Raw genomic sequence first — 17,521 nt, 5'->3', positions numbered from 1 at the left:
CGGCCGGCCCCGCATGTCCAGATTTTCCCGGACATGTCCGGCTTTTTGGGATTTCCCCCCGGACGGGGATTTGGAGCCCAAAAAACCGGACATGTCTGGGAAAATCCGGACATATGGTAACCCTAGATTAAACATAATAAATATTAACATACCAATGCTGTAAAGGCTAGAAAATAGACCTCAAATCACAAGATGACCCTGATGTTAAACAATGCAGAATGGGCAAAAGTTGGTGGATTGGTCAAATCCAGCAAACAGCATAGTGAGAATGGAAAACAGCAGGAAACTGGCATGAATTACAAATAAAAGGAATTTAATAGCACAGTCTTAACAAGCAAACCAAAAAGCAGAGGACTCTGAACCAGCACACTCATAGCTAAAAAGCTCTAATACAAAAGTATTAAGCCAGAAAAATGTGTCTCAGAAAACAGGTTATTTATTCTTCATGATAATCCCCCACACTTCTTTGATTTAACATAGCAATAACAATTTATATTCCAGTTGTAGGTTTTCTTACGAGCAGCCTGCAACTACAGTACAATCATTGGTACTATGTGTGCTCTTCCTAGGTATTTCAGGATGCATACACAGTAGACAGCACCCACATCCTAAAATGGCAAGATGTGGGGTTTTATTCAGGTGTCCTACTGATGATGGCAAGTGTAAGAGAGGATGGGGTGGTCAAAGTGCAGCCTGTAGGCTACATGAGCCCAGGACAATGTCCACCACCTTCTTCAGCATTTGTGGGATTCACTCACCCTGCTGGTATTACAGGATGCAGCATGCAATGCTTCAGCTTGCCGTACACAGAAAGCAGCTCTGCTACAGATGGAGCACTGCATGCTGGGACTTGTCATCTCCACAGACCACCCCTTCTTATTAAAAATAAAGGTAGCTGCTATTTGCTCCATGCCAATTAGGTACTCGTAACTTTCAACACGTTGCCAATATAGAACTTGGGCATATTTGAGCCTCCAACATAGGGAAATGCATGTTTCCCCAGTCACTGATATACCATGGAACTAAGTTTACAGCAGTGGTGGGGGAGCGGGGTGCCTTCCTGGTGTCAATAGCTGTCCCATAGCTACCTCCCCCCAGAGTTAAAGTGCTGGAAACATAACCAAACATCTTAAAGAAAAACAAAATTCAGTCTGTTTGCTTTAAACAAACTAGAAGTAAGAAACCCAGGGAGGGGTTCAAAGGCCAACCAGCTGAAATGTGAGGAAATAATCACAGGTAAACAGTCAATTCAAATGTACACTCAGAGAGCTTTTCAATTATGGCATGTACCTTGTTAATTAGTGAGAGGAGCAGGGCCGGTGCAAGAATGTTTAGCGCCCTAGGTGAAACTTCCACCTTGCGCCCTCCCCGAGACCTGCGGCAGCTCCCCGCCCCCGCCATGAGGTGCCCCCCCGCCCCGCAGCAGCTCCCACCCCCCCCCTCCGCCCTGAGGCACCCCCTCCACAGCAACTCCCCACCCACTCCCCCCGGGGAGCCGTGCGGCAAATCCCCACCCCAGCTCACCTCTGCTCTGCCTTCCTCCCCGAGCACGCCGTCGCTGCTCCACTTCTCCCGCCTCCCAGGCTTGCGGCGCCAATCAGCTGTTTGGTGCCGCAAGCCTGGAAGGGAGAGAAGCAGAGCGGGGTGGCATGCTCAGGGGAGGAGGCGGAGCAGAGGTGAGCTGGGGCGGGGAGTTCCCCTGTGTGCCACCCCCCCCCACCTTACTTGCTGCAGGCGGCCCTCCCCGCGCCCCCCTGCCCCAGCTCCCTCCGCCTAAATGCCAACGACGACCGGGGCGGCCAAAGATCCGGCCGCCACGGTCGCCACCAAAGAAAATGCTAGTGCCCTAGGCGACCACCTACGTCGCCTAATAGGTTGCACCGGACCTGGAGAGGAGCACTACCCAAAGAGATGCCAGGAAAGAATCAAGATGACAGATGTAATGCTAATGTGCCAAAGCTGCATAGCTCTGACAGGTGCACTGATATATGGCAAGGTCTCAGAAAAATCACCCGCACATAGGAACTTACTGTGATAACATCAAGAATGCTGAGGAGGCTGTGAACACTATCCCCTGCCAGCACTTCTTTAACGACCACTTCAGTGCCATCCTACAGGTGGACAGAAGGAGAAGATTAACGGCTCGTATTCCATCACCAAGTTTAAATGGGCCAATACAGGCAGGCCCATGCTTCCAAAAAAATGGCTGTTCAACTCTCGCATTCTAATTTTGCAAGATAACCTAAGTACCACCTAACAGTGGAATTCACCCAGCAGAACTAGACCCAAGGGTGATTCTCCTTGTGCCCCCTGGAATTGTACTGATCCATTCTGAGGTTTTGAACACCACTTTCACTTTGAGTGATAGAAGCAAAGGTCACCTGTGGCACTGGAACCCAGCAGATGGTAGCAAAGGCACCTAGCAGAGGATTTAAAAACACCAACACTATTTATTTACTTTAATTCATTTCAGATTTACATGGGGTGAGATGCAAGTGACAGCCCTGCTTTCCCTGTATCCCATCATCTCTTCTATCCTTCACTTTGCAGAAACTTTGCCATCCTCTTTGAAAGGCTGTGATGTTGCTGAGCATTGCAACACACAGAACAGCTAAACAGTAAAGGTAACCTGTTTTAGTTTCATTGCTGTTACTTCACAGGTCTGATACCTTTTAATTTGTTTTAACACATGAAGGGAAAGAGATTGTCATTAACAGTACCTCTCTCACTAGAAATGCAGACATGGAAGTCACAAGGCTGGCAAACTACACCAAGTATAATTAACTTCTTTTAAATTGGAGATTGAGATGACATTATGTCACACTAGGCTGTAACGCATGGGATTTTATTTTTGTGCATACACTTTGATATGCCAATAAGTTCATTTTATAAACTGAAAAATAAATTACTGTTGATGACCATGTATCAGAGGGGTAGCCGTGTTAGTCTGTATCCACAAAAACAACGAGGAGTCCGGTGGCAGCGTAAAGACTAACAGATTTATTTGGGCATAAGCTTTCGTGGGTAAAAAACCCACTTCTTCAGATGCATGGAGTGAAAATTACAGATACAGGCATAGATATACTGACACATGAAGAGAAGGGAGTTACCTTACAAGTGGAGAACCAGTGTGGACAAGGCCAATTCAGTCAGGGTGGATGTGGTACACTCCCAGTAATTGATGAGGAAGTGTCAATACCAACAGACAGAAAATTGCTTTTGTAGTGAGCCAGCCACGCCCAGTCCCTATTCAAACCCAAATTAATGATATTAAGTTTGCAAATGAATTGTAGCTCTGCAGTTTCTCTTTGAAGTCTGTTTTTGAAGTTTTTTTGTTGAAGGATGGCTACTTTTAAATCTGTTATTGAATGTCTAGGGAGATTGAAGTGTTCTCCTACTGGCTTTTCTATGTTACCATTCCTGATGTCTGATTTGTGTCTATTTATTCTTTTATGTAGAGACTGTCCGGTTTAGCCAATGTACATGGTAGAGGGGCATTGCTGGCACATGATGGCATATATCACATTAGTAGATGTGCAGGTGGTGTGGCTGATGTGGTTGGGTCCTCTGATGGTGTCGCTAGAGTAGATATGGGGACAGAATAGGCAACGCGGTTTGTTACAGGGATTGGTTCCTGGGTTAGTGTTTCTGTGGTGTGGTGTGTAGTTGCTGGTGAGTATTTGCTTCTTTAGGTTGGGGGGCTGTCTGTAAGCAAGGACTGGCCTGTCTCCCAAGGTCTGTGAGAGTGAGGGATCATTTTCCAGGATTGGTTGTAGATAGTTGATGATGTGCTGGAGAGCTGGGGGCTGTACGTGATGTTCTGTTATTTTCCTTGTTGGGCCTGTCCTGTTGTAGGTGATTTCTGGGTACCCGCCTCACTCTGTCACTCTGTTTCCTTATTTCCCCAGGTGGATATTGTAGTTTTAAGAATGCTTGATAAAGATCTTGTAGGTGTTTGTCTCTGTCTGAGGGATTGGAGCAAATGCGGTTGTATCTTAAGGTTTGGCTGTAGACAATGGATCATGTGATATGTCCTGGATGGAAGCTGGAGGCACGTAGGTAAGTATAGCGGCCAGTAGATTTCCAGTATAGGGTGGTGTTTATGTGACCATCACTTATTTGCACTGTAGAGTCCAAGAAGTGGATCTCTTGTGTAGACTGGTACAGGCTGAGGTAGATGGTGGGGTGGAAATTGTTGAAATCCGGGTGAATTCTTCAAGGGCCTCCTTCCCGTGGGTCCATATGATGAAGATGTCATCAATGTAGCGCAAGTAGAGGAGGGGCGCTACGGGACGAGAGCTGAGGAAGTGTTGTTCTAAGTCAGCAATAAAAATGTTGGCAGACTGTGGGGCCGTGTGGGTACACGTAACAGTGCCACTGACTTGAAGGCATAAGTTGTCCCCAAATCTGAAATGGTTGTGGGTGAGGACAAAGTCACAAAGCTCAGCCACAAGGTATGCCATGGCCTCATCAGGGATACTGTTCCTGACAGCTTGTAGTCCATCCTCGTGTGGAATATTGGTGTAAAGATCTTTTACATCCATGGTGGTCTTTTGTATGAGAGTCTCCAGTTTTGAGAGCTCATTCTTGATCTTCTCCTGGTTGCTGTACAGAATGCTGATCAGGTGGTTCCTCAGTTTCTTTGAGAGTATGTGACACAATCTCTCACCACAGTCCATGTAGTATGTCGATTGCAATGGATCTTTTGCCTTCAGTCCATCTGGTATGATGTCCATCTGTTTGCACTTGGAGAGGAAGATGATGTCTGTCTGTATCTGTGCGAGTTTTTTCATTAAGTTGATGGATTTCCACTTCATACGGCTAAATTCAGTGCCTTGCATGGTGCCAAGTACCTAGCTATCTTTGAGACACCACTGACTTCCTGAGGAAACTACAATGCATTGGTGATCATCCTGAAAACACCATCCTGTATCTGTAATTTTCACTCCATGCATCTGAAGAAATGGGGGGTTTTACCCATGAAAGCTTATGCCCAAATAAATCTGTTAGTCTTTAAGGTGCCACCGGACTCCTCATTGTTGATGACCATGTTGCCGAATGCACTGGCTCTCAATCTTTCCAGATTACTGTACCCCTTTCAGGAGTATTGCTATTAGCCAGGATGGTCATTGGCTATTAGCCAGGATGGGCAGGGATGTTGTCCCTAGCTTCTGTTTACCAGAAGCTGGGAATGGGCGACAGGGGATGGATCACTTGATTACCTGCTCTGTTCATTCCCCCTGGGGCACCTGGCATTGGCTACTGTCAGAAGACAGGATACTGGGCTAGATGGACCTTTGGTCTGACCCAGTATGGCCATTCTTATGTACTTATGAGTCTGATTTGTCTTCCGTACGCCCAAGTTACATCTCACTTAAAAACTACTTGCTTACAAAAATCAGACATAAAAATGCAAAAGTGTCACAGCACACTACTACTGAAAATTGCTTACTTTCTCATTTTTACCATACAATTATAAAATAAATTGATTGGAATATATATCTTACATTTCAGTGTATAGTCTCTAGAGCAGTATAAACAAGTCATTGTCTGTATGAAATGTTAGTTTGTACTGACTTCACTAGTGCTTTTTATGTAGCCTGTTGTAAAACTAGGCAAATATCTAGATGAGTTGATGTACCATTTTTTTTAATATATGGAGATATCCTATCTCGTAGAACTGGAAGGGACCTCGAAAGGTCATTGAGTTCAGCGCCCTGCCTTCACTAGCAGGACCAAGTACTGATTTTGCCCCAGATCCCTAAGTACCCCCTCAAGGATTGAACTCACAACCCTGGGTTTAGCAGGCCAATGCTCAAACCACTGAGCTACCCCCTCCCACCCCCCGGAAGACCCCCTCCCCCCGGTAGATCCCCTCCTCTCCCCCGGTATCCCCTGGAAGACCTCTGAGTACCCCCAAGGGTACATATATCCCTGATTGAGAACCACTGGCCTAATGAATTATAGGCTGCCAGAAAGCTTAACACTTGCCTTACAGGAGCTAATACAGCCTATTCCAAGTTATTACATGATGGAGATGTTTATCTCTAGCCATATGCTATACTAATAAGAGATTTATCAAAAGAGTCAGTGGATGGGCTTATCCTTACACTTTCTTGAATGCAAACTTCTAGCTTGCCATCCTGCACGACGTAGATGCTGTTATCCAGCTGCCCGGGACGGAAGATGTATTCACCTTCATGCAGTTGCACAAAAAACATGTGCTTGCACAGCTCCAGGAAGAGAGGTTTCTCAAAATGGCCAAGAACCCTGCAGGAAAGCAAAGGATCAGTGACACCTTCTCTGCTGCAAAAGGAAGCTTGCAGATGCCATGGTGCATGACAGTCCTCCCTAAACTAGCAAAGCCTCATGGTACCAATACTGTGGGAATCCATGAGGTAACCTGGCAGTCCCATGCCATATGCAGCCACATGAAGGACAGAACTTTCTGAGCCAGAAGAGCAGGAGCACTGTGTGACCCTTGCAGGGATGGAAAGATTTGGGATTGCTTTCAAGCAAGGCCCTCTGGTCAGCACTCTGCCTGATGGGGGAGGGATAGCTCAGTGGTTTGCGCATTGGCCTGTTAAACCCAGGATTGTGAGTTCAATCCTTGAGGGGGCCACTTGGGGATCTGAAGCAAAATCAGTACTTGGTCCTGCTAGTGAAGGCAGGGGGCTGGACTTGATGACCTTTCAAGGTCCCTTCTAGTTCTAGGAGATGGGATATCTCCATTAACTACTAAAGGCATCCACAACCTGCCCTCCTCAGCCAAAAGTTGATGTGTGGCCTTTGAAGGTGGGAATGTGGAGAAGAATGTCAGAAAGGTCCTACTGGGTCAGATCAATGGTCTATCTAGCCCAGTATCCTATCTTCCTACAAAAAGCAACAGAGTCCTGTGGCACCTTTAAGACTAACAGATGTATTGGAGCATAAGCTTTCGTGGGTGAATGCCCACTTTGTCAGATGCATGTGACATGCATCCGACGAAGTGGGCATTCACCCACGAAAGCTTATGCTCCAATACATCTGTTAGTCTTAAAGGTGCCACAGGACTCTGTTGCTTTTTACAGATCCAGACTAACACGGCTACCCCTCTGATACTATCTTCCTACAGTGACCGATGCCAGGTGCCTCAGAGGGAATGAACAGAAGAGGTAGTCATCAAGTGATCCATCCCCTGTTGCCCATTCCCAGCTTCTGGCAAACAGAGGCTAGGGACACTTCAGAGCATTGTTTTTCATCCCTGCCAAATAGCCATTGATAGGCTTATCCTCCATGAATATATCTAGCTCTTTTTTGAACCCTGTTATAGTCCTGGCCTTCACAACATCCGCTGGCAAGGAGTTCCACAGGTTGACTGTGCATTGTGTGAAGAAGTACTTCCTTTTGTTTGTTTTAAACCGGCTGCCTATTTATTTCATTGGGTGACCCTAGAAGCCTAAAACATACCCACACACTTGATGAAGAAAATCACCCAGAGAACTTCTCTGTTCACTAATGTAACTAGAACAGCGAACTCACCAGAAAAAATGTCAGAACGGAGGAGGAGGAAAATGCCAGTTTCACAGGAGTATTTGGGAGTTTGTGATAAGCCACCCCTCTCAGGGAACATGCAAGCAGGCTCTCTCACCACAATCAAATCATGCACTCACACAGGCAAAAGCAGCAACACCAGTCTCTACCATCATTTCCTGTCAGTACACAGCACCGAAAAGGGCTCTCTAAGAATCTAGAATGTAGATTTTTTAAAAAAATTTCTCCTGTGACAAATTCAAGTTGCAGTGGAATTTAACTGACCCATAAAATGTGTGAAGAATAATACATATTAATTGTGCCATCAGCCCATAGATAAAAGCCTAGATGACTAACAGTAACTCTATTAGATGGCCAAGGAAGACAAAGACTATGCTATAATTTAGTCTTCAAGGTCATGGCATGAAAACATCCACAAACCTACAGAGAGGAGAGGAAAGATGCAGAGGTTGTTTAGTCACCTACATAAAGTGAAAGAATTATCTCAGGTTAGCTCTTAATGGACAGAAGTCCACTGCTCTCAGTGGTGGTAGATGACAGAGCAAGGAGCAATGGTCTCAAGTTACAGTGGGGGAGGTCTAGGTTGAATATTAGGGAAAACTATTTCACTAGGAGGATGGTGAAGCACAAGAATGGGTTCCCTAGGCAGGTGGTGGAATCTCCATCCTTAGAGGTTTTTAAGGCCCGGCTTGACAAAGCCCTGGCTGGGATGATTTAATTGGGGTTAGTCTTGCTTTGAGCAGAGGGTCGGACTTCGTGACCTCCTGAGGTCTCTTCCAACCCTAATCTTCTATGATTCTATGATCACTTCTCAAAAAAAATATAACAAGCAAAATAATCGAGGTGACTGGCTCCTTTAACTATCTCAGCAAAGAGATGCAGATGCCAGACTGAATGAACATGAAAAGTGAACTCTCCTTCCCTCAAGCTGGTCCCTCTAGGAGCAAGGTGTGTAAGTTTGTACTACTGCTGCTTCTGCTCGTGGCAAATCTGCAGAGCTGTCAGTCTGACACTGAATATACCAAAATGGTCCTACTGCCCTTTGTTACACATATCCGTAGCAATATAGAAAAAAGTCCAAAAAGAGTTTCAAAAGGCACAGAAAGAGCATTAACAGAAATCTATTCAATCTAGCAGAGCTCAGCATTTTTACTCCCAAACCTAGTCCATCTGACCACCCTCTTCCTTTCCTTACCTAATGCTTCTTGGCAACTGCAAATCAGTATTATTTTTCCCCACTTGAAAAGTCTTACGCCACCGACTTAAATTCATTAAAGAGTCGGATTCGGATTTCACACTGGTAACGCTTGGTGACTTCGCTGGAGTTACTGCTGATTTACACCCGTTTAGCACATATCAAGATCAAGCCTCGATCTTTCACTTCAACCTTACCTGACATTTTTAAGCATGTACAGAACTTCTGATGGCAAGTGGGAATTCTTCACATCAAATTCAGTTAGATCTGCTTCCAGCAGGGAGGGAGGTGGCTCCTTTGGTTGCAGAGTTGGAGACTCCTTCTTAAAACGCAAAATCCTACAAGAGAAAAAGCAAAATGAACAGAATTCAGGTGCTCAGTCAGCTTTTGTTCATGCTGGGCTTTTGAATTACAAGCTTTTTAAAAATTAATTATTTATTATTATTATTATAAAGCAGTGAGGGTCTCAATTTCCAATGCAGTTCCTCCCTTTTCTGACCAACAGCAGACTTAAAAAAAAAAAAAAAAAAAAATTCTAACAGATCTCCCTTTCCCTCCCCCACCCCGCAAAAAATAGTAAAAAGAACAGGAGTACTTGTGGCACCTTAGAGACTAACAAATTTATTAGAGCATAAGCTTATGCTCTAATAAATTTGTTAGTCTCTAAGGTGCCACAAGTACTCCTGTTCTTTTTGCGGATATAGACTAACACGGCTGCTACTCCGAAACCTGTCATTATGCAAAAAATAGTGAACATTTCCTAGGGCATATCCAGATTCAGGGCTTAGACACAACCCAGGGTCAAATAAAGGGAGTCTGTGTGGGGGCCCAGCCAGAATGAGGTAGACACAAGCCTGACACTACAGCACACAACAGTTCTGGGTAGAGTTGATGCCTCATAGCTCATCACCAGCTCTATCCCTGCACTCCTCCTTGAGCCACTGTGCATTCTAGAGACTATGGAACAAACCTGCACAGCAGCTAAGAACTACTGCAAACCTCCCCACTTTTCACTTCCAGTGCAACTTTCATTATTGGGGAAGAGTAGAATTTATTCCATTTTAATCCAGTGTTTGCCAGAAAAGTGGGCAAATGCATTGGAAACCATGAGACCTTCACTACTTTATGAGAAAAGCTGGTCATCCAAAAGCCCAACATGAACAGAGACGGACTGAGCCTCTTGGAAATCTAAGTTTACAAAACAAATAGAAGTCCTTCACCCTTAGAGCCACAGAAGCCAAACTAGAACTCCTACAATTGTAGTATAAAGTTAATTGCATCTGTACATGGCCACAGCAATTCACAGGACCTCCATTACCACATAACTGTACCTCTTAGCCAAAGACAAAACCTTTGCTCTTTTCCGCATCCTTTGACGAGGCACCATGTTCCCAACCAGAGAGTTTGGGAGAGTTGTCACCTACAGGAAACAACAAAACAAAAATCTGTTTCAAGAGAATTCCAACAACCACTAAAGGTCCTGATCCTGCAAAGTCACACACACATGTGGCACCACTGGAATCCATGTAAAGTTAAGTGCATGCGTACTTTTTAGTGAGCAATTAATATAATGGTGATGGGAAATACAGAAAAAACTTAGACCATTTCTGTCCAAGAATTGCAAGCACCAGAAACATAGAAGTAATCTTTTAAAGTGTAAATATTAGTCTGGCAATCACTAATGCTGATGCACTGAGACCTGATACACTTAATCAATGCCAAGAACAGACTCATACATTTTAGTGAAATATATAAATGAGGACACCTGTCCTAATACTGAAATAGCACAATAAATGCAGTAACTGGAGTGCCACTTAGTGGAGGAACACAAACATTGCAAGATCAAGAAAACTTCCTAGTTTTTATTTTTTAAATATCCTGTTTATCCCTCAGGAAATTCAATTCCATTATATGCTTCTGTAATGAGAATTTTCAGACTCTGTCTCATCTCTTGTATCAACAGACAAGTGGGTCTCTGGGCCATCAATATCTTCAAGCATCATAACATCAGAAACGCAGCAATTTAACTTCACCAGAAGTACAGCAGACAGAAACTACTATCTTTCACCTGCTTTATACCTTCAGACAAATAATAAAAATAAACACAGGTCTAAATTCCCAGAAGAAAAAGAAAAGGTGATTTTACCATATGGAATACAAAGTGCTTTCCAATATGAGCATCTCAGTGAAAGGGCTGTAAGGGGTTTGTTTGTGGTTTTTTTTTTTTTGGCCTTTAAAAAAAAAAACAAAAGCAAAACAACACATTTTCCCCAGATGCCTACCCAGAAATGACTGCATACCCAGCATCCAAAACTTCAGCCCAAACAATTCAAGTATGGTAAAGTTAAAAGCAACTGCAAAAGCAGATCTTACAATGGGAAGTGTTAGTCAGACAGCACTACTAGACCACCTATAATACATTTATTTTTTACAAACAGTTATTTCTCGTGTATTTATTCTGATTGTTTCTCCATACCTCCCATGTCCCCTTGCATGGAGTTATACGGATGTTAAGCTTTCTCTTGCCTGTTGAAGACCACACAATTAAGCTAAATGTAAGCCAAAAATGGGAAACTGAATTGCATTCTTTACTAAGAGAGGAAACTGTTTCTTCAAAATCAAGATGTCCTCTTTACAAAAATATGTCAATATGAAACAATAGGACATTCACTCCATCCCAGTGTAGGGGGAGAAAAAAGAAAAAAAAAAAAAAAAGCCACCACACATTCTGGAGAAAGAGTGGCCAGTTTGAAGAAATCAGCAGAAGAACAAAATTGGGATCAAAGTGAATTTAGGAAGACTGAACTCAGAATGAACACCTATATTTGCCAAATTGGCTAAGGATGTCCTTTCAGGAATGGCATAAGGCTTAGAAATCTGGACTCTCCCCACAAACAAAGCAAGAAATTGCTCCAGTCTCTTGAGAAGTCCTGCATGGTGAGATAGCAAGAACTGGCATTTGCAACAAACAATACTGCAAAGATCAAGAGAGGCATGTCATGGCAGACAGACATTTCACCAGAAATAGAACAGCTGCCAAAGACAGACAGTTAAGCAGCTCTAAGGCAAATCCTGGCAAAGTGTCTCAAAATGGCAAAGTCTATGGAAACAGCACTGATGCAGAAAACACACAAAGAGATGTTAAGATTTACCCCAGAGCCTGTCATAGTAATAGTAGGACGTTGCTGCTACTGAAAGCTTCCATACGAAAATAGGCAATTTGTTTGCAAATATAACAGGAGTCACTTAATAACAAGTTCTACCATTCTGCTTGAAAAACAGTTCCACTATTATCTTGTTTTCATCATTCACGTGTTTTTTTTTTATTTTTAAATCCTTCTGTGATGGAAGTGCTCATGTCTATCCTGCCCAAAGGTGTCTGATCTTTGTGTGAAAACTTTGAGGACAATCCAGTCCGCCATTCTGGAATTTGGTATAGTTGAATGCATATTCTGTTTGTGATGTAAAACCTTACAGTCATAATTTTTCCCATACAGGAAACAGGTGAATTTTTAAACTTGAAACACAGCATGCAGACTCAAAAAGTCACTGAAGAGTCTATTCACAATTCAGCTTGAATAAAGTCTGTCTGGAACTTAAGATTCAGGAACTTTTGAAAATTGCACAGTGGGCATGAGCAGTAGAAATCAGCACCAAGCCTGAGCGTTTTGCCTATCTAGAGATGCACTGCACACACATGCTGTTTGCCCAGACACACACACACTTTTCAATTTATCGTTAACTGTCTTTTCGTTCTGGGTTTGTACAGCACCTACCATAATGGGGTCCTGGTCCATGAGTGGGCCACCCAGGCACTATGGTAATATAAATAATAAATAGGGAACATGGAACAGCCTCCTGGTCAGGTCTCCAGATACTTATTCTCTCCCACATATACAGACTTTTTGGATACAGGATCATTAGATAGCACAGTTAAAAGAAGAACTCAGAACTCCAAGATTCCTACAGTAATGGGATCTCAGCCACAATGCCCATGTCACATTTTCTATTCCTTGTTAAATGGCTATCGCAATATATTATCCCTTATGTCATTACATGAAAAACCATAATACACACAAATACAAGACAGCCTGTGTAACACATCTGTCAGAATCTTAATTTCTCCATTTCCTGATTTATCTTATACCTCATGCACTGATTACATAGTCCTAGAAATAAAACAATCAAGGAACCCTATCCATGCCGTTTTTACCAAGACGTTATTCAGATTAAAACTAAAAAATAAAGAACACTTTACCTGGCAAGATAAGATAGCAAGAGTCTCTGCCATCACTTACGCTTAAAGGGTAAGGAGCTGTTGTAGGTATTAATGAGGTTTATTGGTTTAAATAGACATCAAGAATAAACCATCACACCAAGGTCTTAGCAGTTTTTTTCATATGAAGGATGAAGTCATTTTAATTATCTTATTTCCAAAGGTAACAGTACCGGTAAGTTTCAAGTTCAAATGCATGCCCCATTAAGGAGCTTGAATCTTAAGGGCAACATAAAAGCTTGTTTTTTTGATAAGTGTAAAAGTATTTTAAATGCAAATCCCCATTTACCTTACTAAACTTTCAAGAATAAATGGACACAAATCAGACGTCAAGAATTACAACCTTCAAAAAACAGTCAGAGAATACTTCAACCTCTCTGGTCACTCGATTACAGACCTCAAAGTCGCAATATTCCAACAAAAAAATTTCAAAAACAGACTCCAACGAGAAACTGCAGAATTGGAATTAATTTGCAAACTGGACACCATTAAATTAGGCTTGAATAAAGACTGGGAGTGGATGGGTCATTACACAAAGTAAAACCTATTTCCACATGCTAATTTTTTCCCCTACTGTTACTCACACCTTCTTGTCAACTGTTGGAAATGGGCCATCCTGATTATCACTACAAATGTTTTTTTTCCTCCTGCTGATAATAGCCCACCTTAACTGATTACTCTCGTTATAGTTAGTATGGCAAACACATTTTTTCATGTCCTCTGTGTGTGTGTATATATCTTCCTACTGTATTTTCCACTGCATGCATCCGATGAAGTGGGTTTTAGCCCACGAAAGCTTATGCTCAAATACAGGTGCCACAAGAACTCCTGTTCTTTTTGCTGATACAGACTAACATGGCTACCACTCTGAAACCTGTCAACTAGTTTTCTGGCTCTCTAGATCACCATGCCATCTAAGCAGCTTAAAATAAAAGACCACAAACACAGAGAGAACCCTAAAAATAGAAACAAGGATGGAGCATTTTTCAAAGAAACTGAATTGTTCATTTTAAAGTCTCTCTCGCTCTTTCAGCATTTAACGTATAAGCTAGTTTTTAAAAAAAAAACTTCACACACAGATTGGTTTTAGGAGGTCACCAAGTCATACACTTGAAATTGATTTTAAAAAGTAGGGACAGAAAGGGGGACTTTGGATAGTTTAGGAACTATTAGTGAAGTTTTATACTTATGCATGCTAAGACAGGGACAATCATGTCTCATCTCTCAGGTTATAAAACTGGTAACCATAAGAGTTAGGAAGGAATCTTTCCCTTCCACACACAGCCCTGCAAAACTAGAAAAGTGCATTCTTTCCTAGGGGAAAGAGGAACTTGCTCTGAAACATCAGGCATTACCCACTACCTGTTAACAGGATACTAACTACAAAACTTATGGTCTGATCCAGGAGGACAATCCCAACATTTTAGAGACTTCTCTTCTGAAAATATGCAGTGGGGCTGGGTCTAATAACCATGGTAAGCAGGTCAGGCATCTGGGGGTTCACATTTATCTTCCTGAATTTTAATCTTTATTTTCCATCCTCCCTTCCCTCTCCATTAGATGTACTTGCCTTTCTCATGATCTTGCGCCCATAAAACATTACTTTGTCTCTCTTGCGAAATCTGTACTGAGGCACTTGCGGCTGAGGTTGTTCTGAAACACAAAAGGATCATCAAATAACTGCAGATAGTTTGTAACAAGGGGAAAGAGGAGCATGCAGATGCATTGACCTTGCTCACTAGTTGGAATCCAACTTACATTACTAATAGAAATTCACGTGAAACTCTCAACTGTACCTGTTGGAGACTAGACCAAAAACCCACGCCTCTTTGTCAGTAAAATTTCAAATGAATGACAAGAAAGAAACCTATTCTGTCCAAACACTCTTTTGGGATGATGAACTACCTATGTTCAAGTTGTCAGTAGACTAATTTAACCCTGTGTTACTTTTGCCTCACAATGTAGTTGATTATGGGATGTATTCCAAGGAACCTTGATTGTAGATATCATGGGGTCAAAAACTACTAAGGAGGTAGCAAAAATACAAATGGTAGGGAAGCCAGAGTGTGAGACTTCTAGTCAGTCCTGGAAGCAGCACTGACCCAAGGGAGCCAAGTTCAGTGCTTACTTCCCAGAAGAGAAGGTCATCATAATACTTAGTGAGGAGAGGAAGAGAAAATAAGGACAGTACCAGAAGTCTCTTCCCACCATCCCCTCCCCACAGAGAGGTAGATCTCTAAACACATTAGGATTTTTAAGTATTACTCCTTGCAGGATGTTACATTCATACTTTCCAAGCAGCTTTAACGTCATAGGTGCAGAATCCCTATAGTGCTGAATAACTGCCAGTCGTGCTGTCTGCAGCAGGCGATTTTAGGAACCATTCCCATTTCCAAAGCTTCTCTTTATCTAGAGCAGGGCCTGCTCTCATAGGAAGGCACAGAGTCTGTGAGAAAGATGCTGACTGCAATTATGCTCTCTGAGTCCTGTAGCAGACTATGGTTAGATCCTAGAGAAAACTCTCAGCTATGGCAGATCAACGCTGGTCACCAGAGGTGCCAAATTCCTAATGTGCCCCCTCGGCTCTGCCCCAGACCCCACCCCACCCATTCCCCCAAGGCTCCGTCCTGCCTCTTCCTGCCCCAACTCAGCCCTTGAGCGCACCCTGCCCGCGCTCCGCCCCCCTTCCCTCCAGCACGCCACTGGACAGCTGATCACCAGCAGGCGGAAGGTGCTGGGAGGGGAGGGGAATGTGCTGATCAGCAGGGCCACCAGCAGGCAGAAGGCACTAGGGGAAGGGGGAGGACCTGAGCGGGGGTGGGGGTGCGGCCGGTGGCTGAGCACCCACCTTTTTTTTCCCCGTGGGTCTGGAGCACTCACAGAGTCGGCGCCTATGTTGGTTACATGGCTACTACTGAAGCATAAGGATGTGCAATGACAGTCACCTATCCATAACAGGGTGCAGCCCAGAAGGAGATGCAGGAAAATAAAACAGCTGAAGTTCACTGAAGGGAAATTCAAATTTCCCATGTAGCCCCTGAACTATCAAGCCCCCAAAATTATTCTCAGCTCTGTCTTATTTTCAAACAGTCAAAAACACTCACCTAAAGTCAGATGTTAAAGCTTTGTTTGACCAGTTCACATTCACCCTCGTGATCGAGGTGATAAAAGGCTTGTTTTTTGTTTTTAACTCTCTTGAAAAAGCATTTGTGATACTTTGAGAAGCTCTGATGAGCTCAGACAGCTCTTGGGAGCGGGAGACGCACAGGAGGGAAATCGAAAAAAGGATTAAAAGAAACCAAGGGCTGTTAGCACTGCCTGATATTGGAAATACAGAACAGCAGTAATCTATGCTGTTTGTCTGCTTTTCCCTTTGATATAGGCACCCCTCACTTGTGCAATAAGATTTATAAATGCACTAAGGGTATGTCTACACCAGGAAATTAGGTCGAATTTATAGAAGTCGATCTTTAGAAAGCAATTTTATACAGTCGATCGTGTATGTCCCCACTAAGCGCAGTAGGTCAGCGGAGTACGTCCTCAATACCGTGGCTAGCATCGACTCACGGAATGGTGCACTGTGGGTAGCTATACCACAGTTCCCGCAGTCTCTGCTGCCCATTGGAATTCTGGGTTAAGCTCCTGATGGGGCAAACACATTGTCGCGGGTGGTTTTGGGTACATGTCGTCAGTCGCCCCTCCCGCCGTGAAAGCAACAGCAGACAATCGTTTCACACCTTTTTTCCGTGCAGACCCCATACCACGGCAAGCATGGAGCCCACTCCGCTCAGCTCACGATCACTGCTGCTGTTGTGTCCTGGGTGCTGCTGGCAACAGACGGTGCAGTAGGTCTGCAAACCATCGTCATCCACCGCTTCCACTTCAACTGTGCTCTCCTGCTGTCGTAAATGAACTCAGTCTCAATTGAGTAAATGATGACTGAGCTCAATAGAGTAAATTAATTCAGTCATCCACTGCTTCCTCTGCAATTCTGCTCTCCTGGTGCCATGAATCCACCTTGCAGGTCCTCTCGTCGTTCAGTATAAATATATATTCTCGTGGCATCTGTCATCATCCACCGTTTCCGCTGCAACACTGCTCTCCTGCAGACGCCATACCACAGCAAGCATGAAGCCCGCTCAGCTCACCACTGCTGTTGTGAGCATTGTAAACACCTTTCACATTATCCTGCAGTATGTGCAGAACCTACAAAAGCAGACGAGGAGGCGACGACAGTGCGATCACGATAGCAATGAGGACATGGACACAGACTTCTCTCAAAGCACGGACCCTGGCAATTTGGACATCATGGTGCTAATGGGGCAGGTTCATGCCGTGGAAAGCCAATTCTGGGCCTAGGAAACAAGCACAGACTGGTGCGACCGCATAGTGTTGCAGATCTGGGAGGATTCCCAGTGGCTGTGAAACTTTCGCATGCGTAAGGGCACTTTCATGGAACTTTGTGACTTGCTTTCCCCCGCCCTGAAGCACAAGAATACCAAGATGAGAGTAGCCCT

General features: G+C 43.7%; 1 protein-coding gene across 15 annotated transcripts in view; it reads right to left on the bottom strand.

Annotated features, from left to right (window-relative positions):
- PNPLA7 (patatin like phospholipase domain containing 7) overlaps positions 1-17,521 on the bottom strand; it is a 420,470-nt gene that overhangs the window by 372,204 nt on the left and 30,745 nt on the right. For all 15 annotated transcript variants that reach the window (XR_010593664.1, XR_010593665.1, XR_010593663.1 and 12 more), the window contains 5 exons: positions 14,575-14,657; positions 10,060-10,148; positions 8,926-9,066; positions 6,111-6,270; positions 2,031-2,111 (listed from right to left, as the gene is read on the bottom strand). Coding sequence is in view for 12 of the 15 variants with exons in the window: in XM_065572470.1 (XP_065428542.1) it covers positions 2,031-2,111; positions 6,111-6,270; positions 8,926-9,066; positions 10,060-10,148; positions 14,575-14,657 (554 nt within the window). In the remaining 3 variants the exon portion in view is untranslated. The remainder of the gene's footprint in view (positions 1-2,030; positions 2,112-6,110; positions 6,271-8,925; positions 9,067-10,059; positions 10,149-14,574; positions 14,658-17,521) is intronic.

Source organism: Chrysemys picta, chromosome 18, assembly GCF_011386835.1.
Source record: "Chrysemys picta bellii isolate R12L10 chromosome 18, ASM1138683v2, whole genome shotgun sequence".
Lineage (NCBI taxonomy): Eukaryota > Metazoa > Chordata > Testudines > Emydidae > Chrysemys > Chrysemys picta.
Note: the sequence above shows the minus strand (reverse complement) of the source record. Positions and strands in the feature narration are given on the sequence as shown.